Source organism: Paramormyrops kingsleyae, chromosome 6, assembly GCF_048594095.1.
Source record: "Paramormyrops kingsleyae isolate MSU_618 chromosome 6, PKINGS_0.4, whole genome shotgun sequence".
Taxonomy (NCBI): domain Eukaryota; kingdom Metazoa; phylum Chordata; class Actinopteri; order Osteoglossiformes; family Mormyridae; genus Paramormyrops; species Paramormyrops kingsleyae.
Window position 1 is genome coordinate 7647969 of NC_132802.1, and position 14164 is coordinate 7662132.

Genomic DNA, 14164 nt, shown 5'->3' on the forward strand with positions numbered 1-14164 from the left:
CACTACAAATAGTGTATCAATAGAGTATTTTCACGTCAGATTCTGACCGCAGAAAGGTGGCTGCTGATTGGTCAGAACTTTGCGATGGAGTCTGCGCATGTCGCGCACGCCATCGTGGTTTGAATTTTGTTTCCGGCCGCGCTAAAAAATGTGAAGGGGACAGCGGAACGAAACTGTCTGCTCTACGGGAAAACAGTGCCCGCTTGCCGTCGTCCTGTGTGAGTTAAACAGCCATGTCTTTTCGGCTGTCATTTGGTACATGGAAATTATTAAAAAAAAAGCGAATACGTAAATTGCTCGCGTTAGCTGGTCACAAGTAAGATGTCAGACGTATTTACTTGCAACTTTGTTTTTGTTCATTTACACCGTTTGATAGGTCGCTGTGCGCAAGCGGATACATTTATAATTCACCTTTGTTGTTCTGTATGCTTAAAACACGGAAATTGTACGAGTCGCGATGTCAATAACATTAAAGTCGTCGATGACACATCCCAAATTCGCCTCTAAAATTTGATTATTGTCACGTGAAAGTTCTGTGTACATTTTAATTCCTATCATTAAAATATTAACTATCTCTGCGCTGTTACTTAGACTTTGTGATATTTTATATAACGTGTGTATAAGTAATGTGTATACGTTTTCCATTAAATACATTTTTTAGTGTCACGTATTTTGTGATGCTGTCATCCTTATCCTCGTTCTGTTAACCACAACGTCGTTGTTTTTTTTCTAGTTCAACTCAATTAGCATTGATTGAGCTCTTTAAATAAATGAATGGCTGAATTAAAAATGCTGTGAACCGCCTAGTTGAAGTTTTTTGTCTCAGATGTTTCAGCCGTTCTTAGCGCTTGATCATTCAAACGGGCGAATGATTACCTACATTAAGATTTTTTTGCTTTGATGTTATATGTGATCTCTTGTGTGGAAAAACGTATTTATAACGTACCTTTAACGACCAAGTAATTTGATTAATTGAAAGTTTGCCCCAAGTCATATTATGTTTTACTGAACAGTAGTAATCACAGCCTGGTTTGGTAATTGCTCTGCCCTGGACCGTAAAGCTTAGCAGACGGTCGTACGTTCTGCTGAACGCATCAGCAAGGCTCCCTGCAGGGCATTTACATTGCAAGAGCAGAGCAGAGCTGCCTAAATCGGCAGGGACACAGCCCGCCCTAACAACTCTGCAGTCTCTCAGTGAGAGTGGAGTCGACCACTTTGGGTTTCACTGCAGGCTATAGTCTGACTACACCTTGCATGTGACCAATAAAACCCGTGAATCTTTAATGAATGTTTCAACTACACGTTACATCTTATGTGCTTTGAATTCTGTCCTTCATTTGACAACATCTCAGACAATGTTAATTAATGTCTCAAGCGACAAACAGAAAATAGTATGGCAGGACCATATTTCAAAAAGCCCATTTGAAATTATTCTAGCTAATTTCTGGTGACAGTGTAATACAAATACTGTTTTCAGTATAGTTTACTGTCTTTCAGTAAGCAAAGTTGACAAACATGTCAGTCACAGAATGCAAATTGCTAGGAATGCATCCAAATTAGTCAGCAGCTATGGACTAACAGGAGATCCATTAGTAAAGAGGCAGGATTATTTGTAAACACTAAAGATTGGTGTCCACTGCCAATATTATGAGAAATTGTATGGTGTGTGAAAGGAGCAAATGGATTTTTCCAGTGCCCAGACTGGATTTTAATGCATTTATATCGTAATTCTTTCTTTGCAGTAATACTCCATCAGATTAAGAATGTAGCCTGGGTTAATAATTGGTCTGCAGTCCGGCACACATGCCAGTCTGCAGGGATCACACTGTAGCCTGTGGCAGCAGTCAGTGATGGGCGTTGGTGACAGATGACTATTCCCCGCCGTGGCCCCAGCAAGCATTGGCCCTCTGCTGCTATGGCTTACCGCACACCCAACTACACTCACGAGCAGAAGCTGTACTTCCTGCAGCGCATCCAGGGGGTGGTGGACAAGGTGCAGGACTTCCGTAAGGATGTGAACACCACGGTGAAGCGTAACGCGGCCTGGAACGAGCTGCTGGTGGCGTTCAATGCCGCCTTCCCCGACCGGCCTCCCAGCAGCATGGCCATGTTGAAGACCTTGTGGAAGCGCATGAAGGTGGAAAGCAGGAACGCTCTGATCCGGCGGCAGGAGCAGATTGCGGCCGGCGTGCCCGTCACGGCGCTCACCGAGATCCAGCGTGAGGTCTCCTCCATGGTCCCCAATTTGGTAGTGAAGATGGAGGCCACCGTAGATGCCGATGCCATCGTTAACACCCACATCAAAGCGGGTAATGCAGACACTAGTGATGATCAAATGAAACTTCATGAGCCAGTTGCTGTATTTTCTAACACCACTAGATGGTGCTCTCTGTTCAAAAAAGGGCTGTAATGATGCCCCAAAGCAAGAGCACCACCTAGTGGTTTTAAAAAATACAGAAAATAGTTCGTGAAGCTTCATTTGGCCATCACTAGCAGACACCGTGGCTGCCTGTGTAAAATGGTGTGCTCCCTCTATATGCAAACCTGTTGCTCATAAATGAGCTGTATTGAATCCACGAACCTATTCTCTCCCTTCAGAATCCGGGACATTTGCTGTAGGAGCGAGTGGCTGCGACCAGGAGGATATAACTGCCACCCAAATTGATGTAATGTATTGAAAGTCGCTCCCATCACATGATAGCAGGAGATTAGGGCACATAAGCCGTGGAAATCATATTCTGTGCTTTGTTTTAAAGGCAGAATGAAAAAACAAAATGAGTTTTTGACATCAAGTAGAATCAAATCTGTCCATTGAAGGCCAGGCCCCCAGGGCAAGGGGACTAGGGAACAAGTGACAATTAATATAGACCTGAGTTCAGTTCTGTTCTAACAGGAATATGCTTCAGTAACTAAGTGGCCATTTTTCTCATGTATAATGATGAAACTTCACAACTATGCTTTCCTCTCTCATTATAAGGAAATTTGTAACATATTGTGCTTCGTGTGCTTGCACTGTAACCTTAAGCCTGATTATAGCTACTCTGTCCCAGGGCTCGCCGGACCGAGTCTATACCCACACCACTCCCAGTGGCTCCGGTCTCCCTGATGGGTCACACTGGACCTCTGTCCCGACAGCCACAATGCCCACGGCTGATGGGGGAAAGACCAGGACTGTTATAGACTCTCACTTGGATGCCAGGGTGCTGGAGCTGTCCGAGAGGGAACACCAGCAGAAAATGAGAGTGCTGCTGGTTAAGGAGCTGATGCTGGAGGACAAGCGGAAAGCCCTGAAGCAAAAAGAGAAGGCCTACAGATACAAGAAGAGGTACTACCAAACAAAACTTCAGAAGCTGGGGGCTGAGGTGCACTCCTCCAGTGATGAGGACTGACTGCTGTTCGTCAAAAGGCATTTTTTTTATAATGGTTATATAAAAAGAAACAAGCAACATCTATAATATACAAAGTTTTCTTAATGTTTTTTTTTTATTATGACTGTTTTATGCAACATGCAGTGTTAACTTCAGGGTCCTGTCACGCTCTTTGCTGACAAATGTGCCGTTTCTTTAGGCCGTTTACAGCGCGTTCTGTAATACAGTAACCCCTTCACATTCTTACATTTGACATTTGTGATTTTGGTTATTCGTGAGTCGGCCAGTTTGGCAATTTGACATGCATAGTGTACAGTCCAGTGGTGTTTGTTTAGAAATTGGTAATGATATCATTCAGGCTGGCAGACTGGTTGAGGTTAGGGGGGGGGCAAAGTATTATTCACAAATTTTCGCATTTACAGGAATCTTCCATTTTCCCTTGCAAATGTGAAGGGGTTACGGTCCTATACAGAAATTCCCTAATAATCAGGCTTTTCTTTTAAAACTACAATTATGCATTATTTTTACAAGCTACGGCGGAGTTAAATCCATCTGCTGTCTGCTGTCAGAGGCTATTGAGGAAACGCACCATTTAACAACCTCTCCACAGTAATGTTTTCCTGCAGCACTAATGCCAGGTCTAAGATGTAACACCGCATGGAAGTTTAACCAACAGAACACATTTGAGAGACGCCCTCAAGACTTTACTGCTTCGTCTCACGTAGAGAAAATCCTCTTATTATAAGATGACAAATCTAACACAGACTAACAGCTGCGTGACAGAAAAGGCTGTCTGTTGTTGGATGATTCTCTTGTTTTATGTTGATTTTTTAGGTTTTAATGTTAAAGTGCAATAATTTCAGGTGCCGAGTTTCTACTGAGGAAATACTGATATAACCACAAAGCAGTGGATAGACCAGCAGTATCCATGTTATTAACGGCATTTAATTTGATACATTTTGATATTGAGCGTTGATGTCCTTTTAAATAGCCTGTTTCCTTTATACACTGTGAAAACTTAGGCGGTCTTTACACTTGGTTTTAAAATGCATCTTGGGCAATCGGATCGCAAGTAGACCGACAAGACATATCACCTTTTGCACCTGTATCTATCATGCATCTCCAAAGTGTACAGCTGACTGTTTCTGTTCAGAATCTGCTACTGTCACACACAGTTATTGTGATGTCCTTGTCAGGAATGCATCATGATGCATTAGCGTTTACTAAAGATATGTGGTCAAATGCATGCCAGACCACTTCCGCACGCATCTTGATGGCTGGTTACGCTTGTAATTAGCACTGCGCTGCATTTTAAAGCCAAGTGTAAATGGGGCCTTACAGATGCCAATGTGTCTCTTGCTTCAGGTGAAGCACTATCTGAAGGTGAGAACGTCATATGGAGAAATGGCTTTACGATAGTTGCTAGGATGTTGTTTTTGTGTTTGAAGTATTATCATCACAGAACCCCTCCATCTGTGTCTACGTGTGGTTTCCAGCGTTGTGTTAGATGTTATAGAGCAGTTTTTTGTGACTGGTTGCTGCTGGGGTAGTCCTGCTAATTTTTGGAAGAACGCTCGTCATTTTCAGGATCATGTAATTTCTGTGTTATGTAATATTGGCTTGAACAAACAAAACCATTTGAAGTGAAAACATATACTGTCGTAGCACAATGTTTCTCAAACCTGGCCTTGGGGGACCTCCAGACAGTCCGTGTTTTTGCTCCCTCCCAGACCGTCCACATTTTTGTTCCCTCCCAGCTGGGAAGGAGCAGAAACATGCACTGTCTGGGGGTTCCCCAAGGCCAGGTAGAGAAACACTGTCGTAGTAGTTGAGAGCATCTCAATGGGTTAATATGTCTACAGAGCTGTGATGTAGCATCGTGCCCAGATGCACTGTGTCATTTCTAATGTCAGTTTGTATTCCACTGGGGTGGCATGAGGGGCACCTGCATCAGTCATACAGCCCTGAAAAGTGGGTCATTTGCATTTAAACCTCAAGTCAGTTTTAGAACTGAAGTGCAGCGTCAGGTCTGGGGTTATGTGTGGTCTTCGATAACCAGGGAAACATCTAAAATAGCTGCTGAACAGGAAGAATAGATCCAAGTCCTTGGTTATTATATTCAGAGATGTCATTTAAGTAAACATTCTACCTTCTCTTTCTTAAAGGCTGGTTAGATGGTATCTATTGGTTTCTCTTTGTAACATTATAAGCAGTATTATAATGTCAAAGGTTCCTTTTAGTCTTGGGGAATCTTGCCTGCTCATGAGTTCTTACTGTACTTGTAATGCCACACTGTAGATCTGCCAGGGTCTAATCATGTCTTCATACATAATTCTCTGTATTGACTACATGTTTTTGCTGTTTCTTTGTCATTTTAACATTGTGAATCACCAGTTTTTAAGCTTGTTTTATACATTTTTTTATTAAACAGCCACTGTGTAATGCCACATTTCATGTATTAAATACTCGTACTTGTCTGACTTAACACCTGGTTTTCTTTGGTGAAGGCCTTAATTATACATGATTAAAATTACGGATAGCAAGTTTTACAAGCAGTTCAATACATTGTCTACTGCCTTTTCTAATGTCTGGCCAAGAGCGTTATAACCTCAAGGCTTGAGGTTTCAAATCGCAGCCCCGCTCTGCCTTTGTTCCCCTTTGTTAGATGAGTATCCTTTGGAGCCAGATAGATGCACTTTGGTGAAATCATAGTGTGTGTGCGTGGCTTGTGATGGATTGGGAGCCCACCCAGGATGCTCCCCTGTCTTGTGTCCCATGGTGTCTGGGCTAGGGTCCTGACTCCCTGCCCGATCCTGTACTGGATAAGAGGTCCAAAGATGGATGAGCTGTAGAAGTGACTGCGTGAGTGTATTTTGGGGTTTGTATTTACCACATTGTGGGGACCAAATGTCTCCTCAGTATGGTAAAATCTGTTACTTTTTAGCTGGTGGGGACATTTTTCAGGTTCCCACAATATAAACCTCAGTTTTACAAAAATCTGTGACTGCAGACAAAAAACTGAAAATGCTAAAGCCTTGCACTTTGTTTGGTTACTTATGGTTAAGGTTAGGGCTGGGTAGGTGTTAAGGTTGTCATTGTTAAGATTAGGGTGTTGCCCATAGAAATGAATGGATGGTCCCCACAAAGATATGAATACAAACGTGTGTGTGTGTGTGTGTGTACTCACATGTGTCTTCTAAATGTGAGAAGCTCCAATTCTCCTAGAAAAACTCAAGGTCCTGTTACTTCTTCTGAACACAAACCACATCACACTGCCTTATAGGAATGATTCATTCTTTTTAATGTCCAACATTTTTTCTTGTACAGTGTCCACGGTAACTGAGGAGAATGCTTTCCTGTGTGACAGCCACACAGCCCAAACCAAAAGATAAAGTAATGGACTCTCTCTCTCTCGCTCTCCCAATTTGCTTTTCATTCCAGCTAAATGATAACCTCTCCCCCAAACTGAAGCTCCCTGTCAGGCTGCATCAGGGCAAATGAATCACTTCACCTGAGCCAACCCACTCACAGCCTTAAGATGTTTCACAGGTTCATGCATACAGCATGAAAGATAAAGAAATAAAATTTGCAAATATCAAAATATATAAATAAATATTGTCTGTACATGCTGAAGGTGACGGACACACAATCATTAGTGTGTGGGCGTGTGTCTGTAGAGAACAGTATTCTCCAGCCCTGCTCTACCCTGCGTGTGTGTGTGTGTTTGTGTTTTTCCTCTTTCACTCCTTGCAGTGATGCATCATTCCAATTTTTTAAAATACTTTTTCTTAATTCTACCCTCTGTTCCTCTATCCTTTGGTTTTTCTTTGAGCCAAGTCACATTAAAAAGAATAGAGTTGAAATAAACAATCACCATTGACTTTTCTAGTGAATCACATTAACATTGGATGCCTTGAGTGCCCGCTTTTCTGAAGATAAGGCTGCAGAGTTTGAACTTTAACAAAGAGAAGCAATTTGGTGCATTGTGTCGACTTCATCTCCGTTCAGCATATTATCAGTTTCATCTGGAGCCAAAGACAGAGGAATTCAGAGGTCACATCGTGTTTAACAAAGTGTAGTTAGTACAGCGTTTTCGAGCAACATTCAGAAGCAGGACTTTGATGCCTACGTTACCGAATACTTACATTACCAAAATACACTGCCTGCCTCCGCCCGTGTGAGATGAGGCGGGGCAAATGGAGGGACACGCCCCTTTCTACAACACTTTTCCGTCACATTGGTCAAACTGTCCCAGAGTCACCGATCCTACAACCGCAACCACAAGTCACGGTCACACACACAAAAACAGTCCATACTGTACACCTGTCCATCCTCCTGTACCAGAGCCCTGACCCTTAATAGATACAGCTGCCTGGGAACTACTACTAAAGAGAAGAAAATGCAGATGTAAGACAGCCATTCTATGTTTGTGTTGAGGTTATGGTTACAGGTAACAGAAAAAGACCTAAATGGGGCTGGGTAATCGGTGTGGATCCAAAGGCCAAATAAGGCCCGGGTCGCGGCGCTGTGGCAGCAGGTCCAGGTTCTCGCGAGAGCCGTGCTGACTGTGGGCCGTGTGCTCCAGGTGGTCCCGCGAGCCCCCGCCCACCTGCCGGCACAACGGGTCACGGGAGAACTGACGCCGTGCCATGGAGTCCAGGTGCTCCCGAGAGGAGTAGCGGGAGGCGGGCTGGCACAGGGAGCCCGTCCCGGAGTACATGCGGCCATACGAAGCTGCCGGCACCGCCCGGTGACCCAGAGTAGACGTGCGGTACCAAGAGAGCTCGTTTGGCACGTTCCCCATGGAGGACAAACCCTGCAGCGCCGGGGGACAGCCCAAGTGGTTCTTCAGGATCCCTGAGAGGTCAAAAAGCAGCCATCAATAACCCAAGAGTGTGTCTGCGTCAGCATCAATAGGGGGCGCCAGCGTCCTTGAACCCAGCCCTCACCCCAGCGGCTGCGGTGTGCCTGTGGCAGCCTGTTCTCATCCCCGCTGGTCAGGGCAGCGTCGAGCTGATTGTTGTTGGCAGCATCCTTACTGTAGTCGACCCCCAGGCGGCGCTCTGAGCCCCACTTCTGTAGCGAGTGGACCTCGCACTCCTCCAACACTGGCCAATAGGAGAGCAGGTCATTGCCATCCAGGTCTGAGACATTCAAAGCAAGGTGAGCCTCACAGCAAAGCCACGAGCGTGGAGAGATACGTTAATTCGAGAAAGTCATGCTCAATTCTCAGCTGAAGTTGAGTGTCTCCCATTCCACAATGCAGCAGTGCATGATCCAGCAAATGATGCAAAGGAAGAGAGCCGAGTAATGGTATGTAGCTAACCTGTCCACCAATAAAACAAAAACATAAATATTAAGACAACAGGAGGTGACTGCTTAAATATTCAATTAAATTTACTGAACAGTAGTAATCACAGCCTGATTTGGTAATTGCTCTGCCCTGGACCGTAAAGCTTAGCAGACGGTCGTACGTTCTGCTGAACGCATCAGCAAGGCTCCCTGCAGGGCATTTACATTGCTAGAGCAGAGCAGAGCTGCCAAAATCGGCAGGGACACAGCCCGCCCTAACAACTCTGCAGTCTCTCAGTGAGAACTCAGAAGGAGTTTCTGCCCTCAAGCTATCAAACTGCTTAGTACTTGATTCTCAGTTAAAATTTTACATCCCCTCCTTTTTTATGCACCCCACCCTTTATTTGAACTACGTTGCACATCTTTTTTTCATTATAACTTTATGTTCCTTATTTATACACATTTATTATATTGTTACTTTTAATTATGGCTGCAACGATTCATCGAATAACTCGATTACAAAAAATCCTCGATGCAAATTCTTTGCTTCGATGCATCGTGTAATCCGCATGACTATGTATTGCTTAGTGATCACCGTGTTTCACTCGGAGGATTATTACTGTCGCACAGTGTGCTTACGCTGCATTACGTGTAGCAAGTTTGATTTCATGGCGCAATGGAGGAAGACAGGGGAATTAGAAAGGAAAGTCGGAGAAAAAGACGAAAAATGTCTAAAGTTTGGGACCATTTCAAACAAAAGAAAAGCGAAAATACTGTACAGTGTGTACATTGTAAAACCGAATTAGCTTACCACAATAGCACAACGTCAATGATTCAACATCTCAACAGAAAGCACCCAGTCTATGCATCCAGTCCACAGAGCGGAACCAATACAAGGTAAGCGCGAGCGTTTGACTCACATCTGCGGCTAAACTTAGACCTGCGATAGAGACGTTTTTATGGGCGTGTTTGTGAATAAAAACAATTATTCAGCCCAAGCAGCCCCTATTTTTCTTCAACAAAAACAGTTAAAATTATGCTGTCGTAGTGTAATTAACATGGAGCTGGAGCCTAACAGCAGAGACGGTTCCGTTACAGAGATGGTGAACTCAGGTGGAGTGAAGGAAAACAACAGCAGTGCTTGTAATCGCTACTAAACATTTACTTGTAAAGAGCTGGCGTGAGTCCTTAATCAAATCAGCTAAAACAAGTTGAAAGGTGAAGAAAAGCGATGTTTTCAGTTGCTCCCATCCACCGACGTTTGTCTTCAACAGCACCAAGGCTACAGTAAAGCTATACAAGTAAAAATAGAAGCTGTTTATATGCAGATAAACTGTTAACTTAGTTTGACACAGTATTTAAATTTGACAAATTGACAGGCTGACAACGGCCGTCACTTTGTCGCAGTGATGCATGCAGTGGTGAGTCTAAAGGGGAGCATGGGGTATACTCAACTAGATCTATTTCAAGGCTTTAGTAATATTATTTTGCAGATTTAGATTAATATGAATAATATTACATAATTTTAATAACATAAATATGGGCCAGTAAAATGAGACACTGAATTATCCAACCACCACATACTCCTGTAAAGGCTTATACACACATACACTCATTCTCTAACACACATAAACACACACACTCTCACTCACATTCACTTTCACACACGTGAACATGCAGACACCATTCCTACCTCATCCAGGAGACACAATCCTGTCAGAACTTTTTTTTATGCCTTCTGTTAAATGTACAAGAATACAGAGTAAAGGCCATTTTAATTTGTGCCTTAGTTTAAAATATATGTATACCTTTTTTTTGACATAATTTTGTTTTTGCATTTAAGAAAATTTTCTTTAAAAAAAAAAAAGCAAAAAAAAACCCCCAAATATGTACATAAATGTACTTAAAGAGTTTAGTTCTTTTGTCAGTTGTTGTATGGAGTTCAATCATTAAAAATGTTCCTAAAAAGGAAACCCATGAGTTGTTCATTTTAAGAGACTATTTTTTCTTTTTTGAATAGTTACTATTGCTCTTTAATAAGACAAAAGTATTTCTTATCAGATGACTCGATTAATCGATGGAATAATCGAGAGAATACCCGATTTCGAAAATAATGGATAGCTGCAGCCCTATGCAGGACTTCCGTAAGGATGTGAAGACCACGGTGAAGCGTAACGCGGCCTGGAACGAGCTGCTGGTGGCGTTCAATGCCGCCTTCCCCGACCGGCCTCCCAGCAGCATGGCCATGTTGAAGACCTTGTGGAAGCGCATGAAGGTGGAAAGCAGGAACGCTTTAATCCCGCGGCAGGAGCAGATTGCGGCCGGCGTGCCCGTCACGGCGCTCACCGAGATCCAGCGTGAGGTCTCCTCCATAGTCCCCAATTTGGTGGTGAAGATGGAGGCCACCGTAGATGCCGATGCCATCGTTAACACCCACATCAAAGCGGGTAATGCAGACACTAGTGATGGTCAAATGAAACTTCATGAACCAATTGCTGTATTTTCTGACACCACTAGATGGTGCTCTCTGTTCAAAAAAGGGCTGAAATGATGCCCCAAAGCAAGAGCACCACCTAGTGGTTTTAAAAAAATACAAAAAAATAGTTCACAAAGCTTCATTTGGCCATCACTAGCAGACACCGTGGCTGCCTGTGTAAAATGGTGTGCTCCCTCTATATGCAAACCTGTTGCTCATAAATGAGCTGTATTGAATCCACAAAACCTATTCTCTCCCTTCAGAATCCGGGACATTTGCCGTAGGAGCGAGTGGCTGCGACCAGGAGGATATAACTGCCACCCAAATTGATGTAATGTATTGAAAGTCGCTCCCATCACATGATAGCAGGAGATTAGGGCACATAAGCCGTGGAAATCATATTCTGTGCTTTGTTTTAAAGGCAGAACGAAAAAACAAAATGAGATTTTGACATCAAGTAGAATCAAATCTGTCCATTGAAGGCCAGGCCCCCAGGGCAAGGGGACTAGGGAACAAGTGACAATTAATATAGACCTGAGTTCAGTTCTGTTCTAACAGGAATATGCTTCAGTAACTAAATGGCCATTTTTCTCATGTATAATGATGAAGCTTCACAACTATGCTTTCCTCTGTCATTATAAGGAAATTTGTAACACATTGTGCTTCGTGTGCTTGCACTGTAACCTTAAGCCTGATTATAGCTACTCTGTCCCAGGGCTCGCTGGACCGAGTCTATACCCACACCACTCCCAGTGGCTCCAGTTTCCCTGATGGGTCACACTGGACCTCTGTCCCGACAGCCACAACGCCCACGGCTGATGGGGGAAAGACCAGGACTGTTATAGACTCTCACTTGGATGCCAGGGTGCTGGAGCTGTCCGAGAGGGAACACCAGCAGAAAATGAGAGTGCTGCTGGTTAAGGAGCTGATGCTGGAGGACAAGCGGAAAGCCCTGAAGCAAAAAGAGAAGGCCTACAGATACAAGAAGAGGTACTACCAAACAAAACTTCAGAAGCTGGGGGCTGAGGTGCACTCCTCCAGTGATGAGGACTGACTGCTGTTTGTCAAAAGGCATTTTTTTTATAATGGTTATGTAAAAAGAAACAAGCAACATCTATAATATACAAAGTTTTCTTAATGTTTTTTTTTTTATTATGACTGTTTTATGCAACATGCAGTGTTAACTTCAGGGTCCTGTCACGCTCTTTGCTGACAAATGTGCCGTTTCTTTAGGCCGTTTACAGCGCGTTCTGTAATACAGTAACCCCTTCACATTCTTACATTTGACATTTGTGATTTTGGTTATTCGTGAGTCGGCCAGTTTGGCAATTTGACATGCATAGTGTACAGTCCAGTGGTGTTTGTTTAGAAATTGGTAATGATATCATTCAGGCTGGCAGACTGGTTGAGGTTAGGGGGGGGGCAAAGTATTATTCACAAATATTCGCATTTACAGGAATCTTCCATTTTCCCTTGCAAATGTGAAGGGGTTACGGTCCTATACAGAAATTCCCTAATAATCAGGCTTTTCTTTTAAAACTACAATTATGCATTATTTTTACAAGCTACGGCGGAGTTAAATCCATCTGCTGTCTGCTGTCAGAGGCTATTGAGGAAACGCACCATTTAACAACCTCTCCACAGTAATGTTTTCCTGCAGCACTAATACAACACTTTCTGTGTTATGTAATATTGGCTTGAACAAACAAAACCATTTGAAGTGAAAACATATACTGTCGTAGCACAATGTTTCTCAAACCTGGCCTTGGGGGACCTCCAGACAGTCCGTGTTTTTGCTCCCTCCCAGACCGTCCACATTTTTGTTCCCTCCCAGCCGGGAAGGAGCAGAAACATGCACTGTCTGGGGGTTCCCCAAGGCCAGGTAGAGAAACACTGTCATAGTAGTTGAGAGCATCTCAATGGGTTAATATGTCTACAGAGCTGTGATGTAGCATCGTGCCCAGATGCACTGTGTCATTTCTAATGTCAGTTTGTATTCCACTGGGGTGGCATGAGGGGCACCTGTATCAGTCATACAGCCCTGAAAAGTGGGTCAGTTGCATTTAAACCTCAAGTCAGTTTTAGAACTGAAGTGCAGCCTCAGGTCTGGGGTTATGTGTGGTCTTCGATAACCAGGGAAACATCTAAAATAGCTGCTGAACAGGAAGAATAGATCCAAGTCCTTGGTTATTATATTCAGAGATGTCATTTAAGTAAACATTCTAGCTTCTCTTCCTTAAAGGCTGGTTAGATGGTATCTATTGGTTTCTCTTTGTAACATTATAAGCAGTATTATAATGTCAAAGGTTCCTTTTAGTCTTGGGGAATCTTGCCTGCTCATGAGTTCTTACTGTACTTGTAATGCCACACTGTAGATCTGCCAGGGTCTAATCATGTCTTCATACATAATTCTCTGTATTGACTACATGTTTTTGCTGTTTCTTTGTCATTTTAACATTGTGAATCACCAGTTTTTAAGCTTGTTTTATACATTTTTTTTATTAAACAGCCACTGTGTAATGCCACATTTCATGTATTAAATACTCGTACTTGTCTGACTTAACACCTGGTTTTCTTTGGTGAAGGCCTTAATTATACATGATTATAATTACGGATAGCAAGTTTTACAAGCAGTTCAATACATTATCTACTGCCTTTTCTAATGTCTGGCCAAAAGCATTTTAACCAGGGCTGTGGAGTCGGTAGATAAATGCTCCGACTCCGACTCCTCTGTATGTATATACTATGCTAATGTATTTTCTACATCCATTGAAGGAAAGGAAGGCAACATACATGTCATTAAGGCCCCCAAATACGGAGCGATCCGTGGCCGATTTTGCCACCGACCGATGTGCGTGTACAATCGCGGCAATTTGATTGGGTGTCCACATGGACGGGCAGATCCAACTTGCCGAAAATCTCGACCACCGCCCCCATCCAAAGTAATGTGATGCCTCTGTCTGCTGCAGTGGCTGTCTCCTCTGTCAGCCAGCCGGAAGTTTAGTGCATTGTGTCACTCACCGGCCAG

The 14164-nt window shown here is 43.3% G+C and overlaps 3 protein-coding genes across 9 annotated transcripts; 2 read left to right on the forward strand and 1 right to left on the reverse strand.

Annotated features, from left to right (window-relative positions):
• The first annotated feature begins 56 nt into the window (after nucleotides 1–56).
• LOC111855855 (uncharacterized) lies at nucleotides 57–5848 on the forward strand. Its single transcript, XM_072713555.1, has 4 exons — nucleotides 57–218; nucleotides 1743–2309; nucleotides 2599–2666; nucleotides 3051–5848. Exons 2-4 carry the CDS (start codon nucleotides 1868–1870, stop codon nucleotides 3387–3389), a joined length of 849 nt encoding a protein of 282 aa, XP_072569656.1. The 5' UTR covers nucleotides 57–218; nucleotides 1743–1867; the 3' UTR covers nucleotides 3390–5848.
• A 797-nt stretch (nucleotides 5849–6645) lies between these two features.
• Nucleotides 6646–8570, reverse strand: LOC140591861 (cadherin EGF LAG seven-pass G-type receptor 3-like). Its single transcript, XM_072713557.1, has 2 exons — nucleotides 8318–8570; nucleotides 6646–8225 (listed from the first exon to the last, which is right to left on the reverse strand). Exon 2 carries the CDS (start codon nucleotides 8170–8172, stop codon nucleotides 7834–7836), a length of 339 nt encoding a protein of 112 aa, XP_072569658.1. The 5' UTR covers nucleotides 8173–8225; nucleotides 8318–8570; the 3' UTR covers nucleotides 6646–7833.
• A 729-nt stretch (nucleotides 8571–9299) lies between these two features.
• LOC140591860 (uncharacterized) lies at nucleotides 9300–13699 on the forward strand. 7 transcript variants are annotated; one of them, XM_072713553.1, is made up of 5 exons: nucleotides 9300–9557; nucleotides 9759–9840; nucleotides 10722–11107; nucleotides 11400–11467; nucleotides 11852–13699. In XM_072713553.1, the coding sequence occupies exons 3-5, from the start codon at nucleotides 10774–10776 to the stop codon at nucleotides 12188–12190; spliced, it is 741 nt and encodes a 246-aa protein (XP_072569654.1). In that variant the 5' UTR covers nucleotides 9300–9557; nucleotides 9759–9840; nucleotides 10722–10773; the 3' UTR covers nucleotides 12191–13699. The 7 variants fall into 7 exon arrangements, with proteins under 7 accessions (XP_072569654.1, XP_072569653.1, XP_072569652.1 ...); XM_072713552.1 differs by having other exon boundaries at nucleotides 9300–9840; XM_072713551.1 differs by having other exon boundaries at nucleotides 9759–11107.
• Nucleotides 13700–14164: the final 465 nt, after the last annotated feature.